The sequence below is a fragment of the Castanea sativa genome, chromosome 5 (assembly GCF_040712315.1).
Source record: "Castanea sativa cultivar Marrone di Chiusa Pesio chromosome 5, ASM4071231v1".
Taxonomy (NCBI): Eukaryota; Viridiplantae; Streptophyta; class Magnoliopsida; order Fagales; family Fagaceae; genus Castanea; species Castanea sativa.
This window is the reverse complement of record NC_134017.1, coordinates 72,271,268-72,290,665: the sequence shown is the minus strand read 5'-3', so window position 1 is coordinate 72,290,665 and position 19,398 is coordinate 72,271,268. Positions and strand designations below refer to the sequence as shown.

General features: G+C 37.1%; 2 protein-coding genes and 1 pseudogene across 2 annotated transcripts; 2 read left to right on the top strand and 1 right to left on the bottom strand.

Moving 5' to 3' along the window:
• The first annotated feature begins 1,105 nt into the window (after positions 1 to 1,105).
• Positions 1,106 to 2,647, top strand: LOC142633850 (uncharacterized). Its single transcript, XM_075808098.1, has one exon. The coding sequence runs from the start codon at positions 1,199 to 1,201 to the stop codon at positions 2,339 to 2,341; it is 1,143 nt and encodes a 380-aa protein (XP_075664213.1). The 5' UTR covers positions 1,106 to 1,198; the 3' UTR covers positions 2,342 to 2,647.
• Positions 2,648 to 4,993: 2,346 nt separating this feature from the next.
• LOC142633980 (uncharacterized) lies at positions 4,994 to 6,475 on the top strand. Its single transcript, XM_075808248.1, has one exon. It carries the CDS (start codon positions 5,096 to 5,098, stop codon positions 6,257 to 6,259), a length of 1,164 nt encoding a protein of 387 aa, XP_075664363.1. The 5' UTR covers positions 4,994 to 5,095; the 3' UTR covers positions 6,260 to 6,475.
• A 288-nt stretch (positions 6,476 to 6,763) lies between these two features.
• The window catches only part of LOC142635739 ((3S,6E)-nerolidol synthase 1-like), a 58,387-nt pseudogene continuing 45,752 nt past the window's right edge, over positions 6,764 to 19,398 (bottom strand).

Sequence of the window (19,398 nt, the reverse complement as noted above, 5' to 3'; positions counted from 1 at the left end):
ATTGTCTTTTAGTTTTATTTTTATTTTTATTATATATATATATTTAGATTTTTTTTTGGATAAACGTGGGGTGTTTAACTTATTTTTCTATTTAAAAAAAAATAAATGTATAGTTGTTTTGAAGAAGTGGGTTAGTGGAAGAGTGTTCCTATTTTGTAGGCAATATTTTAGTGCAAGTTAGACATGTATTTTTACCAAACTATCATTTAGTTTTGCCTCTACTTAAACCTAAGGGTGTAGGGTATTTTGGAACCAAAAAAACAATCCGGCTCAGATAGAAGAAGCCCCTTAAATAATAGTATAGATATCAAATATACATTTTATTATTATTGATGATGCGAAGAAAACCAGTAGTCCTTTTAAGCCGGAAGCATCCAGCCTATTGATTTTCTCGGGCTTGAAAGGACTACTTGCTCTCTCGATGGCCTGAAAAAGAAAGAAGAGCGATCAAAGGTGACCGGGGTCGCCGGCCAAGAACCCTCCGATGGCAAAGTTAGTTTTCTCTCTATGTTTTTTGGAGTTTCAACTTTTTGGGAGAAGTAAAAAAAACATAGAGAGAAAACTAACTTTGCCATCGGAGGGTTCTTGGCCAGCGACCCCGGTCACCTTTGATCGCTCTTCTTTCTTTTTCAGGCCATCGAGAGAGCAAGTAGTCCTTTCAAGCCCGAAGCATCCAACCTACTGATTTTCTTTGCATCATCAATTATTTTTTTCAAAATTCAATAGTTATAATAAGAGGGGAGATTTAATTATTTAAACCCTAAACATTTATGTTAGAAAAATTAGGAAGTTCCAATTGAGCTTAAAGGCTTTTCGTAATATACATTATTTTTGTTTGTTTGTCTTTTTATTTTTTATTTTTAAAATATGACAATATTTCAAATTTATGGCTTCACTATATGTTGATTGTTCTTTATTATTAGATCAAAATGCAGATTGATTTTTAGTGTAAGTCAAAATTGAATTCTAAATTTCTTTTTGGAAGCAGTTGAGCTAACTCAATTCAAATGACTTGTTAAAACTAATGAAAAAGTGACAATACCTATTATTTTATGCTCACATACACAAACCCCCAACCTTAAACCCTCCTAAAAGCCAAATAGCAAAGGTCTTGCTTTCAATCTTCATTACTTTCACTCTCACTTTCCTCCTAAAGCCCCGAACGCCTCTCAACAACCCCAAAAAAAAAAAAAAAACAATGTCGTTCTCACGCATTCTACGCCGCTCTTTCTCCACCTCTCTCCAACCAAACTCCACAGCAACTAACATCAAAGCCATTTCCGAAGATCTCTACAAAGAACGCAGCTTCAAACGCCTCGTCGAGAAGTTCAAGAAGTACTCCGAGCTCGAACGGTTCCGCACCCGAACTGGCATTTATGAAGACACGGTTCGCCGCCTTGGTCGGGCTAAATGCTTCAAATTGATCGAAGAGATCCTCGAAGACCAAAAGAAGTATAAAAATATCTCCAAAGAAGGCTTCTCCGCTCGACTCGTGGCATTGTATGGTAAATCGGGCATGTTCGAGCACGCCCGGAAGGTGTTTGATGAAATGCCTGAACGGGATTGCACTCGCACGGTGTTGTCCTTCAATGCCCTTTTGGGGGCATGTGTGAACTCCAAGAAATTTCCTTTGGTTGATGGGCTTTTTAAGGAATTGCCAAAGGAGTTGTCGATTGAGCCGGATTTGTATTCATATAATACGGTTATAAAGGGTTTTTGTGAGATGCGTTCGTTTGATTCTGCGGTTTTGATGCTTGATGAGATGGAGAAGAAGGGTGTGGAGCCAGATTTGATTACATTCAATACCCTTTTGAATGCATTATACTCAGAGGGTCAATTTTTGGAAGGTGAAAAGATATGGGGTCGAATGGATAAGAAGAATGTTGTTCCTGATAGTAGGAGTTACAATGCAAAGTTGCTTGGATTGGCCATTGTGAAAAAAACCCAAGAGGCAGTTGAGCTAGTTGAAGAAATGAAGGCTAAGGAAGTCAAACTTGATGTGTTTAGTTTCAAAGCTCTGATTATAGGGTATGTTAATGAGGAGAACTTGGATGAAGCTAAGCGGTGGTACAATGAAATAGAGAAGAGTGAGTGTGCCCCAGATAGAAAGACTTTCGAAATACTTGTTCCTTTTGCCTGTGAGAAGGGTGATTTGGACCTAGCCTTCGAACTGTGCAATGAAATTTTCAAAAGAAAGATCCTTGTTGATGGTCCAGTATTGCAGCGTGTGTTGGATGGACTGGTTAAGGTGTCTAGAATGGAGGAGGCAGAGAAGCTTGTGGAGCTTGGGAAGACAAATAGTTATCGTCGTTATCACCTGAAATTGCCTTCAGCTAAGTAGTGCAATGGTTTTGCTATCCTAGTCAGAATTGCCTACAGCTGCTTAGTGCAATGGTTTTGCTGTCCTAGTCTGAATTGCCTTTCAGCTGAGTAGTGTAATGGCTTTACTGTCCTAGTATGAATAGCCTTCAGCTGAGTAGTGCAATGTCTTTTATGAGTAGCAGGGGAGGTTGAATAATTATTTCCAGTCTAGCTTGAAATGTCTTTTAGATGAATAGTGAATTTCCGTTCTAGTTAATCTTCTTTGATATCTTTCTTATTGTTTTAACTCATGCTTCTATTCACTGTTTAAGTTTTTCTTTCCCCCCAAGTTACTGTTTGGTTCAAATTTGGTTTATGTGGTAGCGAATCATATGAATGTATGGCTTTATGGTTTACATGGACCCTTGCACAAGGGGCGGCTAGCCAGCCTAGTAAAATCACGCCTTTAATTTAACGTGTTATTATGCAAAACCCTTGTGTGACCTTGTTAAGTGTGATCAGATTTGTGTTATCTTTGCCTGTTCATGATCAAATTCAAATCAGCATCCAAATCCTAAACAAATTGTGCTTTATTCCTGGTTAAGCTCCATTCGACATATTAGGAGATGTGAATTTAGTTTGGTAAATAAAATTTGTTGGTGAATTCAAACGGATGCTATAAATTATTGAATAGTCTCAAACAGCTACGAATATGCGATGAAGCCTTAGGAGTTACACACACACACATGAATATTTTTTGCTCTTATGTGATACCTACAAGAAGTTATAAATATCATTTCAAGAAGAAATCAAAGACACTTCTTCTAAAGACATTTCTGTGAGAAATTTTGCATTACATGACACATCATTGTCCAAATTAGATTGCAGATTAATTGAATCATTTTTCAAATTTTAAGTATTCGATTTCTGAATTTGAAATTTCAGAACTTAAATGGGACAATCATTAAAGATCAAATTGGCATTTGCCCTTTTTCATTAAAAAGGAAAAGAAGAAAAACAATTAATAAGTGTTCTATTGAATAATGAAAATGTACACTAAAGGTTATAGAAGTGTTGTTTTTCTTAGTTTTTATTTTTATTTTTTTGATAGGATTTCTTAACTTAGGTTTTGTTAATATATATATATATATATATATATATATATATATATATATATATATATATATATATATATATATATATATATATATATATATCTGTGGGTAGGGGTGGCAATTCGTGTTCGCGTGTTGGGTTCGTGTCGTGTCAAGTCATGAGTATTTGACTGCATAGGTCAACATTAACCCGACATGTTTATTAAACGGGTCAAGATTTCTCAACCCTAACACGACCCATTTATTAAACGGGTCAGTCGTGTCGACCTGTTTATCAAATTTTATTAAAATGAAAAATAAAAATTAATGAAAAAACAAATGAATAAATATTTTTAATATAAAATTCAAAACTAATGAGTAACTGCATCAAAAATAATCATTCAAAACTAAAGTATATCACAATATCACAAATAATCAATCACAATATGTCAAAGAAAATGAATCACAACAACTAATAAGTTTATATACCTAGAGTTTGAAGGGTATATTGGTAAAATGTCATTTAATTAAACGGGTTAGACGGGTCAAACGGGTTCTATGTGTTCAACACTAACCCAACCCGTTTATTAAACGGGTTAGCCGTGTCAACCCGAATATGACATGAACCCGTTAAGTCTCAACCCATAACCTGCTAATTTTGTGTCGTGTCGTGTTGGGTTCGCGAGTCGTGTCAAATTTTGCCACCCCTATCTGTGGGTGTGTGTGTACACACCATTGGTTTTTGAAGTAGACTAAAAATGATTTTAATCCTTCAAGATTAAAGTAATCTTGTTTAATCTCTTGGATGTGACCAAACTAAAAACTGACACATAATTACTCCATAATAACTAAAAGTGATCACTTTAAGTTTGTTAAAGGTAGGATCAACTATTTTTTGTTTTTAAAGACTAATAGCGGTCAATTTATGTTTTTTTTAAGGATTATAAAGATGATTACTTTAGGATCTAAAATTACCTATATGGCCTAAGGTTTAGGTACTCCTACTGTATTTTGGTCTTTTATTTTATTTTATTAGTTGTTAGTTAATGTATTGTGTACAACTTTTTGAATATATATTTTTTTACTAAATACAATTATACTTTTTCATAACTTATTTCTTAAACAACATATAAATAGTCGAGAATAAGCTTATTTAAAGTTATTTAAAATTTTATGTTTGAGTGTCTAATAAACATCAAGAGTTTTATAACTCAACTAACACTTTTTGGTATTTCTAACGGATACATCTCAGTATTTTCAAGAAAAATATTTAATGTTCAAATATTCCCTCCCCAATATATTGAATTATGTTAAAAAAATGTATAATAAACAAATAGATTATGAGACACATACCCAATATCAATTAAATATATGTTTTAAGATTTATTTTCCTTTTTGTTTTGAAATGACCAGAAATTATTTTATAATGAACACGTAATTTTCGAAATATTGAATTATTTAAAATCATATTCATATTATGGGATTTAGGTTTAGCTAATTTATATGAACGGTGTGAAAAAGTCGGAACTCTTTAGTCACCCTAAGCCTCTCATCATATTCATATCCATTAAAAAACATCACATTGCATAAATTCATAACAATGAAATGAACTTCTTTAGACACAAAGAGTGGCATAAGTAAAACCCTTAAACCCTAAAAAGGTAGAAACTACTATGTTCGGTTAGACTGACAACAACAGTATGTCTTCCTCCCAGCTCTACCGTCGCCTCCATGGCATCTTCACCCCTTCTCTATCTGCTGCATCTACAGCAACACAAACCAACACTGTCAAAGCCGCAGCCAGAAACGCAAAAACCAAAGAGCGTAGACTCCAAAAAACTGTCGACAGCTTCAAGAAATCCTCCGAGTCTGACCGTTTTCGAGCCAGGCACGGCATCTATGAGTCCACGGTTCGACGCCTCGCCACTGCCAAGAAGTTCTCCATGATCGAAGAGATCCTAGAGGCCCAGAAGAAGTACCCAGAAATCGCCATTGAAGGCTTTGCCATCCGTCTCATTTCCCTGTATGGGAAAGCCGGCATGTTTGATCATGCCCACAAGGTGTTTGATGAAATGCCTGGCCTGAATTGTCCTCGTACTGTTAAGTCCTTCAATGCCCTTTTGGCTGCTTGTGTTAGCTCGAAGAAATTCGATAAAGTTGATGAGATTTTTAGAGGATTACCGCCCAAATTGTCAATAGAAGCAGATTTGGTCTCGTATAATGTTGTTATTAAGGCATTTTGTGAGATGGGTTCTTTGGACACTGCGCTTTCAATGTTTGATGAGTTGGAGAAGAATGGGATGGAGCCTGATTCATTTACATTCAATACTCTGCTCGAAGGGTTTTATAGTAATGGCCGATTTTCGGAAGGAGAGAAGATATGGGCTATGATGGAGAGAAAGAATGTTGTTCATAATATTAGAAGTTACAATTCAAGGTTGCGAGGAATGGTTAATGAGAACAGGATACTAGAAGCAGTGAAGTTGATCGATGAAATGGGGAGCAAGGGAATTGAAGCCGATGTGATCAGTTATAATGCTTTAATTAAAGGGTTTTGCAAAGATGGGAAGTTGGATGAAGCAAAGTGGTGGTATAATGAAATACGAAAAAATGACTGTAGTCCTGATTGGGTTACTTATATGACCCTCATTCCATGTCTTTGTGAAGAGGGTGATTTTGATATGGCTCATGAGCTATGTGTGGAGGTTATCAAACAAAGGTTGCGCATTGATATAGCTTTACTGAGGCGTGTGGTAGATGGATTGGTCAAGGAGACAGAGATTGAAAAAGCTAAGGAGCTTGTGGAACTGGGGAAGTCAAATAAGTATTTCCATTTCAAACTAGAATTGCCTCTGGGCAAGTAGTTACTCTTTTGATTTTGCCTTTTCAATTCTGTTTGTACTCTTTCTGAGATTTTGCATATGTATAACCCTGGCTGATGGTGATGACTTTGCTGGACTAGGATTGTAATATTGATACCAGGTTTACCATGATGTGAAAATGTTATCTTAGCCTTGTTATTTTGGCATTTGTACGCTATTCAATCTTCAATGAATTTAAATATCTATATTGCTGGAAAATTGATTTTGATTTTTTTAACTACAATGAAATAAAAATTATTTGTCAATAAATAAGGCATTTAAATTTTTTTTCTATGTTATTCTTCTTCTCACCTAGTAGACAGTTGTTGGAATGTTTACTTTTCAAGTTAGTACTAGAGTTAGGATAATCATTTAATTTATTATTCCGGAAAATAAAAATTTTAAAGCACTTAAAATTTAGGGTATTGCATGTCCAAGTAGCTGACAACTGCCAACTACTTTACACGCCTCCTCATATCTTCCATTGGTTCTGAAAAAGTAAAATTGCTATACTTCATAGAAACTGAAACTTCTGTTTTTTTTTAATTTTTTTTTTAAAGAATTTCTTGCAGCAGTGAGCAGTGACTTCATGTACTTATCAAGATTTGGAATTTGGAAGGGGTTGTTATCATAACTGTATATCATAGGAACCATCCTTGCAGTGTTAAGAGAAGCTTTTATAAAAGATGCTGGAAACAGATATGGGGTAAAGCAATCCTTGTTGAGTTGCTTCCATGTGTTTGAAATCATTTTGATAACATGCCTTTGTGCATCTTCAACTGAAGCCTTGATGTTCTTTCCTGTAGCACTCAATGTAGGATCCATTGTGTCTATTTTGATTCTCATCCTGCGGTTAATACTAGCTTTGTTAATGATTGATTAACCTTAGATGTTGCAGAACATATCAATTACAAAATTTTCGTTTGTCAAATTTTTTTTTTTAAGGAAACTCTTACCTCACTCTTGACTGCCTAACAAAAATTATATGAGTTGTTGACTTGCTATATGGTCCTAGGAAAGAACAATCAATAACCACTGTCCTTTAAGCCACTTGATATCTATAGGTAGAATCACTTCCTTATTAATAGTGATAAATCATGGGTGGCTACATGTGAATGTAATGTTACCTGGGCACTTCCAATGTCATCCCATAGCCCAACAGTTGTTTCTGTATGCTTGGACTGTTGTCCAAAAGATTGACAGTCTCCTTAAGAATACCCTGACCCAAAAGAAAGAACATGTGAACTAGCACCACATGCAACCCTGTACTAACAAGGGCATTCTTCAGGTACTCCTCTGCCTTTGACAAGTTCCCAGAAGCAAACCATTGTGCTTCTAAGAGGAAGGCATTACACAATCTTTCCCACTGTAACGATTAACAATCTCTGAGGTATAGCATGAGTAATTGATTTCAAAATTGAATGTTGACTTGTAAAATATATTGGTGTTGATCATTTGTCAAAATATCACCTTCTTTAGGGAGTCTATAGTTCCGTCCGTTCTTTTTATAGACCTTGTAGCTGATTTTGTTAGTAATGCCATTAAGAGCAATGAAACATATCTTCAAGGAGTCAAGTAATTGCTCAGTAGCTGCGAATTCCCATCTACGTGCAAAGAGATGTTGTAATTGAGCATGTGAAATGGTAAAAGCAAGTTATACTGTTCTACAATAGACACGTACTGATTTACTATGTTTGTGAAGAGAGTGAGTTCATCTAGTGTTCCATAATAAACATCGAAGTTGTCTTCTATCATGTAAACTAGAGATATAGGTTTGTGAGCTCAACCCTTTGGTCTGACAAGCTTGGATCAGTGAGGCAAGCCGTTGTCCACATGTACCATTTAAGTGGTTGGTTTTTGGCAAGCTTCAACTGTTTAGCCAGACCTAGGCCTTTCCACCATCAATGAGCTATTTACAATGGTTTAAATTAATTGGAAATAATTGATAGACAATCATAACAAATTCTTACTTGAAAAATTGAAGAATTTCCTGTTCATATATGATCTGAGCCATTTTGAAGTCTATCTCTGCTAGTTCTTCCTGTTGGTATATCAACATGTTTCACCAGTACTTCAAGGAGCTGGCAACTGAAGTCTTGAGCTTTGTCGAGTGTCTATATTTGCCTGTGTCTTCCTGTAATTTTAATTTGAAGTGCCCCTCCTCATTCTTAAATTTGTTAAAAGACATCTGTACCATAAACATTAGCTAGTTAATGCTTTGAGAGGCATTTTTTAATCTTGTTATTATTAAGCTATACATACTTGGGGGATTTTTAAATCCAATACCTTTCCATCTCATTATTTTGGATGGTGGAAGGGCAGTTTTGAGCTAGAGTTTGTTGGTAAAAAGACCTTTTTTATGTTGAACTTTTTTAAAATTTTGCTTAATGAAATTATCTGTGGAAATATTACTACATGCTGCATCTTTTCTTATAATTTGTGGAAGTATGAAAGTATTAAGCAAGCAATGATTGACAAGTTTGTTTTCTAGATTAAAAAGGGATGCTAAATTTAATAGAGTGGAAGAATAGGATGGCAATAAATCAATAATGACTCCATTCATCCTCCATATCTGTTGCGGATGATTCTATTGTGACAAATTTGTTAGTTTGCTGAGCATATTGTTGGCTCTTCTATCTTTCAAAATTTTCATTTTAAAAAGTGATTTAGTCACCATGGCTCTACTTGCAGCCTTGCATGACTATTATTCGGATAGCCAGAGGACAATGTCCCAGGAACACAAGCAGTAATGAAAAACTTGAAAGGTTGTTTGATTTTATTTTGTTTTATTTTTGGGAAAATTACACTTTATCACCCTAAACTATGCACCAGATTACACTTTATACCCTAAACTATCCAAATGCACACTTTGCACCATAAACTATTATACTTATCACACTTTGCACTCCGGTGTTACTTTTGCTGTTATGTTTAACGGAATCTTACTGCATGTGACAATCACATGCTTCTTACTTGGGTGGAACAAGCACATGCAACAAGATTCCGTTAAACATAACAGCAAAAGTTACATCGGGGTGCAAAGTGTGATAAGTGAATAGTTTAGGGTGCAAAATGTGCATTTGGATAGTTTAAGGTGCAAAGTGTAATCTGGTGTATAATTTAGGGTGGTAAAATATAATTTCTCTTTTATTTTTTAGGTAGAAACAGAATATATGTTAACCTAGTAAACAATCAGTCTATTACAAAACAACTTGGCTTTATCAAAAGCCAAAGGGAACCACCACAGGCGATTGGTTATCAAATATCACAAAATATAAAGTTTGATACTTTCCCAAATTTGCTAAACCATCAGCACTTTGGTTTTCTTCACGGAAGGCATGCTCCATAATTAAGTTGGGGAATGTCCTCCAGAGCTTCCTGCAATCAGATAAAAGGGGTTCCATATCCATTACTTGGTTGCTGTAAGAATTGATAATCATGTCAATTATAATTTCTGCATTTAGTTCAACACTATAAAATGAAATTCCCCACTGTTGGGCTAAGAGGAGTCCATCCTTGAGCGCCCATAGTTCAGCCGAAAGTGCAACCCAAGGCTCCTGCAAACCTGTAACCCAATCCCCATCACTGTTTCTTTTTTTTAATCTTTTAGGGAAAAAAAAAAAGGATTAAAAAACTATTTCCAGGGATGATACTAAAATGTTATTTCCTCCCATGTTAAAGGAAAATACAGATAGAAATTGTACCACTAGGAGATAAAAGACATATCTCGGATTTGAAAAGCTGGCATCTTGTGCATCCACTATATAAAACCAATATCTCATAGCATATTGAGTCACTGTGTATGATACCTAACTATTGCATAATTTACAAATTGTTACTGAATTTTAGGAATTGTAATTATTTAATTTATTATTCAGGAATGTTTTTTTTTTTATTACAAAATATTCAGGAAATTTTGAAAATTTAAATAACACTTAAATTTTAAGCAAGTGAGGTTGTACAACTAGCTCAATATTGCCAACTAGTTTAAGCCTCCTCACATCATCCATTGGTCATAACATAATTAAAGGGCTACAAGCTGCATGGAATCCAAAATTATAATTGATTTACAATTTCTAAGAGGGAATATTTTCAAAGATCAATGACTTCATGTGCTCCTCTAGACTTGGAAGGCAAAGTTTGTCGTCATAACTGTACATCAAAGGAACCATCCTTGCTGCATTAAGGGAAGCCTTTATAAAAGACGCTGGAAATGGATTTGGCTTAAGGCAATCCTTGTTGAGACACTTCCATGCGTTTGAAATCATTTTGTTAACATGCCTTTGTGCATTTTCAACTAAAGAACCTTGATGTTCTTTCCTGTAGCACTCAATATAGGATCTGTCATGTCCATTTTGATCCTCATCCTGCAATTAATCCTAGCCTTTGTTAATGATTATAGAAATCGCAAACATGTCATTTAGCCAAACAATAAGTACAATTTGATTAGTGCATTATAGAAATTGTGTTAGAGTTGGGTCTATGTTAATGTGATGTTTCTTTTTAATTATTAACAACGTGTTATCTTAACAAACTTAGAAAATGGTACCAACAAAAGGTATGTGCTCAACTTAACATTACTTTCCAAACAAAGCTGGAGATTTTTTTGAACTTATATGTCTTCGTTGAAAATATCAGAATATGTTAGTTGAATTATACAGCTTTCGGAAAAAAATGCTAAAGAAAATATCAATTTTAGTACAAAATGTTTACAAACTAAGACAATTATTGTACGTGATTAATATCAAATCAACACTTAATAAATAACTGTCTTAATTTCCTCTATTTTATTTTTAAATTGTGACACGTTTTTCTATAATGTTTATAAATAGGAAAATTTATACACTCTTTGTAATATCATTTTGTTACTTTTCTAATTTGTAAAGGAAAATCTTATTTTTACACGTAGGGGTGTGTAGCCAACCCATCAAAACTTACTAAATCCAACCTAACCTGCTGGGTTATGTTAGTTTTTAGGAGTTGATGGGAGGGTTGGGTTATGAATTTTTTTTAGTGGGTCGGGTTGGGTTCGAGTCATAAGATTCATAAATCCGCTAAACCCGTTCCAAATTGTTTATATTTAATATATATTTAATTTTAAAAAAAATATTATACAATTTTGTTATTTACTTTTTTGCCCATCTTCCTAAATAAAACCCCAACACTAAGTTCATCTCATTTTTATCTCCTTCTTATCTCATCTTACTCTCTCTTTACTGTCACTCCCAGTCCTACTTTGAGCTCTAAATAAAAATCTAAATCTTAAGCTCTCTTAATATAGTTTGCATTGGTTTGATGTTATACTTAGGATTATTTGGTTATAAATTTGCTCTTATTTGTGGTGGAATTGTTCTAATGCCCAATATAGTAATTAAAAAAAGTCCAACCCATGGGTCCAACCCAACCCAAATGATAGGTTGAATTCAATGATGGGTTGGATTGGATTAAAAAAAAATCTATTATAGTGGATTTGGTTGAAAAATCTCCCAATCTGACCATACACACCTTTACTTACATGTATTAGTGGTAGCTAATGAGACAAAAAGTGGAGTATCCCAATGAGACAATAATGTCATTCCCTTTTCATAAGACATGGATGGTGGCTTGTAAAAAAATAAAGAGTAATAATTAAGGACCACAGAACATTATTGAGTACTATTTTTTTTTTTTTTGAATAGGACTAGTGAATAATAATAATAATAATAATAATTATTATTATTATAATAATAATTATTATTATTATTATAATAATTATTATTATTTTATGTTCTCGGCTCGTGCTTACTAGCATTTTTGATAGGATTGGGTGTACAACTATGACTCATCGTGCTTACCCATAATAATAATAATAATAATATGCCCATCAAAAAAATGGGTTTTACTAATGTAGGGCGTCCGAGGACTGAGAAGAATAAGGAGCGGGATGTTTTGCACCAACTCATTTGAAAAGTGCACCTAACCCGAGTAGTTGGTCTACTCGAGAAGAGGACTAGAAAGGGACTTAGCATCTTATGAGCACTTGAATGGGAGAAATAGAATTTGAGGAGAGAATCGGTACGGTGGTAGGAAGCTTCTTGAAAGGGTCTACCTTCTACCCCCGTATTGAATGCTCTGTAACAACCTTATTTGCTATATTAATAAAGAAATGACTCTTGAATAGTGTCTTCACAGCTAGCAACCATTTCTACCACCTTCAGCAGAACCTTGATGGGACAAGTATCTAGGGGAGAGCTTTAGGGTGTACAAGTGGAGGGCTAGGATGCTAAGAAAGATGATATATATAAGAGGAAAGAAGCCCTACAGTTAAGGGGAGGTTGAGAGAGAGAGAGAGAGAGAGAGAGAGAGAGTAAGAAATATAAAAGTGAACAGTGTATAACTTGACCTATATAAGAACTCTTCCTCGAAAGTTACCGAGGAGAACTTTTCTTACCATCAACTACCTGATTTGTTCCTCCATATCTGAAAACTACTTCACTAGCCTTAGGCTTAGTTGCGACTAAACTGTAATTGTCTTCCTATCTCTACATAAAACAATTCTATTATTTGGGCTTGGGTTGAAGTACAAGGCACTACTATTTTTAAAGTGGGCTTGGGCTGCTAAACCTAGTTCTTACAATTGGCTCCATTTGTGGGAATTTATTGGTAGTTCTCCTAAGTCATGGCTAATTTGGAGCACAATAGGGAAGAATCTGTTGGTTCCCAGTGGGAAGATCATTTTGTTAACCTGGAATGATGAAGAGACAGGAAGAATCAACCCACACCTAGTGTAAGGGTAGAAACGCAACTTATAGATCACACTGAGAGAAGTTACTCCAGGACGGGGAGTCATGTTTCACATGAACTGGAAACATGAAATTTGAGGCTGGAAATTGACCACTTACGCAGAAAATTGCGTAGGAGGGAACGTAGTAGGAGAAATTTTACACCCTCATCACAGAAGGGGTCTGAGGAGAAAGAAGATAGATCTTATCAGCAGTGATCTCGAACCCCCTCCCAGTGAATCTTTCTCTGTGTCCTCACAGTCGAATGAATATGAAGAGCGTAAGGGGGAGCGTGACAAGAGGAAGCGAGGAGCAAATTCTGTCCCTCAGAATCTGGGGAATGATGCGATGAATAAGGTCGTCTGCCAAATTTCAAAATCACCTTTCATAAGGAGAATTGATAGAGCCAAGTTGTCCCAACGCTTTGCGCAGCCTACGTTCACCATTTATAATGGTAAAACTAATCCTATGGAGCATGTGAGTCCTTTTAACCAAATGATGGCTGTTCACTCTAGGAATGAAGCCCTCGTGTGTAAGGTGTTCCCTTCCAGCCTCGACCCTGTTGCTATGAGGTGGTTTGATGCCTTGGAAGATGGTTTAATAAGATCCTTTAAAGAATTAACTTGAGCATTTGGAGCTAGGTTTGTAGCATGTAGTAGAGTTCCCAAGCCCTTGGATTCTCTATTATCCACGGCAATGAGAGAGTAGGAGACTGTTAAGACTTACTCGGATAAGTATTGGGCAACATTTAATGAGATAGATGAGGATTTTGAAGATGTGGCCATAAGAACCTTTAAGGTAGGACTTCCAATAGAGCATGACTTAAGGAAATCATTGACGATGAAACTTGCTTGCAGTATGCGTCAACTCATGGACCACATTGATGAACATAAACGGGTTGAAGAAGACCAAACGCAAGGGAAGAATAAGGCCAAGGTGTTTTCGAAGAAGAGGGATCCTTGGATAAGAGGATATAATCAAAATTGACATCGGAGGGATTTTTTTAACCAATCATCGAGAAATAGTGCACCAATGGTCAACTCGGTATTTAAGGAGCCAGTCTATCAAATCCTCAAGAAGATAAAAAATGAACCATACTTTAAGTGACCCAACAAAATGGGGAGAGATTTTTCTAATTGAAATCAAAGCCTCTACTTTCATTATCATCAAGAAAGGGGGCATACAACTGAGGATTGCAGGACTTTATGCGATTACTTGAGTCAATTGGCAAAGATAGGAAAGCTGGAACAATTTTTACATTAATCCGCAGGCTTGGTAGGGCAGCCTAGAGCAGGGTTTCAGAGGGATGGTGCTCCTCAGCCAGCATTAGGTACGGTCAACGTAATTTTTGCCGCACCTGAAGGTGATGCAAATCTGCATTCTAGAGTTTTGGTTGTTGCTTCGAGTTTAGAGCAGAGAAATCTAGCCCAGGTGTCAAAAAGGGCTAAGTTGGAGTTATCGCCAGTCTTGGGCTTCTTAAAGGAAGATAAAGTGGGGACGTTCCAGCCCCATGAGGACACTCTTGTAGTAACTCTTCGGATCAGGGGGTATGATGTGAAGAGGGTCTTGGTGGATTAGGGGAGTAGAGTCGAGATTATGTATCCAGATTTATATAAAGGGTTGAATCTTAAACCTAAGGATCTAGAGAGATATGATTCGCCTTTAATAGGATTTGACGACAGAATGGTAATCCCCTGGGGAAGGATTAAGCTACCAGTGCAAGCCAGAGACGAGGAGATGTAGGTTAACTTTATTATGGTGGAAGCGTACTCCCCTTACACGGCAATTTTGGCGAGGCTTTAGCTTCATGCAATTTGAATAGTGTCGTCTATCCTACATTTGAAGGTTAAGTATCCCATACAAGGATGAGTTAAGGAGATTGTTGGAAGTCAGGAAATGAATAAACAATGTTTGATAGCTGCAGTTAGGCAGTACTCAGTAGGTGAAGCGCAAGTAGGGGAAGTGCAAGTTCCATAGCAATTAACTGAATCCGAGGAGGAATTGGGATCCGAGACGAAGGAATTACTGTCTGAAGAATTACAGAAAGTTATGATTGGTCAGGATGAAGACAAATACTTTTAGGTCGGGGCTCAGTTAGCTCTTTAGGAGAAAACAAAGCTGGTGGCATTTTTAAAGGACAATATGGTCGTGTTTGCAAGGAATACTTTTGATTCGCCGGGAGTGGATCCCAGGTTTATTTGCCATTAGTTGAATGTGAATCTTGGGGTAGTATCGAGGAAATAACCACCTCGGCGCTCTTTGAAAGAGCATGCTGAAGTAGTAAAGGAAGAGGTAAACAAACTTAAACAGGCAGGGGCAATCAAGGAAGTCTTTTATCATGAATGGTTAGATAATACCGTGGTAGTTAAAAAGAATGGGAAATGGTGTGTGTGTGTGTAGATTTTATTGACCTAAATAAGGCCTATCCAAAAGATCCTTTCCCTGTTCCAAGGATTGACCAATTGGTGGATGCGATGGTTGGACATCTTCGGATGAGCTTCTTGGATGCTTTTCAAGGATACCACCAGATACCTCTAGCATTGTCCGATGAAGAAAAGACTGCTTTTTGAGCCCCCACAGGCAACTATCATTATCGGGTAATGCCCTTTGGTTTAAAGAATGCTGGGTCTACATGTCAAAGAATGATGGCACAGATGTTTGAACCATAAATTGTGAGAAATGTGGAGGTGTATATTGATGATATAGTGGTAAAAAGTAAACAAACTTTGGAACATTTGGAGGATTTAAAAGAAGTATTCTCAGTGCTCAAGAGACATAGATTGCAACTGAATACATCTAAGTGTTCTTTTGGTGTTAGTTCGGGAAAATTCCTAGGTTACATGATTACGCACTGAGGAATAGAAGTGAACCTTGACCAGATAAAGGCTATAAAGATCTGCATCCTCCTTGAAATCCCAAAGAAGTACAGAGGTTAACTGGGATGACAACTGGTTTGAATAGGTTCATATTGCGGTTAGCAGATCGGTGTAGACCATTCTTCCAGCTCCTCCACAAGTGGAAGAATTTTGAGTGGACCGAAGAATGTGTAGCGGCCTTTGAGGAGTTAAAGTGTTATGTATCTCGTCCACCTATCCTATCTAGACCCGAGAGGGAGGAAGTGATGTATGCATACATTGCAGTTATAGATCATACAATAAGTTTAGTCTTAGTTAAAATGGAGAATGGAATCCAGAAACCGTTGTACTATGTAGGCAAATCCTTGCAGGAACCTGAGACCCATTACTTGCCCTTGGAGAAGGTAGTGCTGGCCATCATACACACCACAAAGACGCTCCCTCATTATTTCCGAGCCCACATTGTAGTAGTGCTCACATAGCTTCCTTTGCAAGCATTGCTGCGGAAATTGGACAACATAGGAAGGATTGCAAAATGGGGAACCATGCTCAAGGCTTTTGATGTTAAATATATGCCCTGTACCACCATAAAGGGGCATGTTTTAGCAGACTTCATCGTAGAATTTACTGAGGATGTTGAGGAGGATAAAAGTTTGGGGCTAAGTACTTTGGTGGTGTCTGCCCCCTCCTCTTCAACTTGGGAGGTGTACATGGATGGAGCAGCAAACCAAAGAGGCTCTAGAGTGGAAATTGTTCTGGTGACACTCGAGAAGCTCATAGTAGAGAAATCTTTGCGGTTGGGTTTTCCAGCTATGAACAACAAAGCTGAATATGAAGCTTTATTGGTGGGGATGGAGATGGTTGGCAGACTTGGAGGGGACGTCCTACACATATACTTGGATTCTTGCCTAGTGGTCGGGCAAGTCAATGGAGAATTTGGAACTAGGGACCAAAGAATGCAGGGGTATCTCTGTAAAGTTAAGTGTGCCCAATCTAGCTTTAAACATTTTACCTTGAGGCAAATCCCAAGAGGGCAGAACTCCCATGCAAATTCACTAGCTATGTTGGCTACTTCTTCGAGATTAGGCCTACCTCGAATTATAACAATAGAAGATCTGATATCTCCCAGCTGTGATGACTCGTTTTTTGTCCAAGTAAATAGCATACAAGCAAGCCCGAGTTGGATGGATCCTATAATTTCATTTTTAAAGGAGGGTTATTGCCCGGGGAAAAAGTTGAAGCTGAAAAAATACGTAGGAAGGCCCCACGATATTGGCTTTTCGCGGAACAAAAGTTTTATAAATGCTTCCACTCGGGACCTTATTTACTGTGCGTTCATCCTAATGCCGTGGAAACGCTGTTGGAGGAGTTGCATGAGGGTATATGTGGTAGTCACACTAGATGAAGGTCTTTATTCCATAGGGCTCTCACCTAGGGATATTGATGGCTGAGCATGTAGAAAGCTGTGTAAGAATATGTTCAGAAGTGTGATTAGTGTCAAAGATATGCCTCTTATATCCATCAGCTAGGAGGGGTTCTGAATCCGCTCACTAGCCCATGGCCCTTTGCCTAGTGGGGCTTGGATATAGTTGGCCCTTCCTGAGGGCGGTAGGAAATTGACAATGGCTCTTGGTTGGAACTGATTATTTTACAAATTGGGTGGAAGTTGAGCCTCTCTCCAACATCAGGGGTGTAGATGCGAAATGATTCATTTGGAGGAACATTGTTACTAGATTTGGAGTCCCTTACACGTTGATCTCGGATAATGGACTCCAATTTGACAGCAAAGGCTTTAGAAGGTATTGTGGGGAGCTCAGTATCACAAATAGATATTCTACACCAACCTATCCTCAGGGGATTGGTCAGGCAGAAGCAACTAACAAGACCATAGTCTTGGGTTTAAAAAAAAGGTTGGACGACGTGAAGGGGAAGTGGATGGATGAGTTGCCGCATGTGTTATGGACGTATCATACCACGCCCTGAAGGTCAACAGAGGAGACTCCTTTTTCAATGACTTATGAGTCAGAAGTGGTTATACCCCTCGAGGTAGGTTCCCTGACCTTAAGAACTGATAAGTTTAGTAGGGAGGAGAATGATTGTTTACTTTCCACAAGCTTAGAATTAATTGATGAAAAAAGAGAAGTGACCATGGTTAGAATGGCACATTACTAGAAAAAGCTCAGGCAGGGGTATGCTAAGAGAGTTAAGGCAAGGCCACTGGCACCAGGAGATCTGGTTTTAAGAAAAGTTGTGGGAACGATGAAGAATCCCTTATGGGGAAAGCTAGGCCCGAATTGGGAAGGTCTGTATAGGATAACCTTGGTAGCAGGAATTGGGGATTATTACTTAGAAGATTTGGATGAAAATGTGATTCCGCGCCCATGGAATATAAATAATCTATGTCGGTATTATTATTAATAATATGAAGTGTTTTATTCATTTCTTGTTCATTTACTTCTTGTTGCAGTTGCAAGTTAAATCGTAATGACTCCTAGCTAGTTGATAAGTTTTTATCAGAACCTCGGTCTTGTTCGACTCCTCGGGTCACAGGCTGTGGGTAAATTAACCCTTATGTGAAATTGTCTAAGTGTTAAACAGAATCTCGGTCTTGTTCGACTCCTCAGGTCACAGGCCTTGGGTAAATTAACCCTTATGTGAAATTGTCTAAATGTTAAATAGAAATGTAGCCATGTCCAATTACTCAGGTCACAGGCCTTTGGTAAATTAACCCTCATGTGAAATTGTCTAAGTGTTAAATAGAAAATCGGTCTTGTTTAACTCCTTGGATCATAGGCCTTGGGTAAGTTAACCCTTAATCAGTTAAGTATTGAATAAAGCTTTGGTCTAGTGCATCTCCTTGAGTCACAAGATTTGGTTAAGTTAATTTTTATTGGAAACTATTTGAGTGTCAAATGATCTTTAGGTTGTGTATGATTCCACAAGGCTTGGGGCCTCGGGTAGATTATGGGTAGAGAAACAAAATGCAAGTACGAGTTGAAAGTTGGGTGAAAATAAGTTTAAGGTGAAGTGTAGTATTATAATTGGTTGTTTGTTTTCGTTCATGAAACATGAGGTTTGATATTAGAGATAGAGAACTTACAACTAATGCAAAGTAGGAAAGCCAATAAACTCATGTATATAGCCATTCAAAAATTGGGATTGCTAAAAAAAATAAAAAAGGAACAACAAGAAAGATATCGTCTAAGGTACATCATTTTGCAAAACTATCCTATGTACTAAAGTGGAGGAGCTTATTCAGTTACATCTTTTGCCTTCTCTTTCTTCTTCCTCTTTAGTTGTTCCACCTCAACCACCTCTTTTGGTCCCAGTTCCACAGCAGGAGATTGAGGTTGTTGCTTTCTTTCCTTTTTAGAGGTAATGGTAGAAGAGGGACTCACAATAGGCTTGGTCACCGAGGTGGTGGAGCTTAGATAAGGAGGAATGAGGTAGGGCTAGGGGTGATATAGAGTGGTTGAGGGTAGTAAACTTTGTCAGCCCCTTCAACTCAGAGTTCGCACGCACTCCC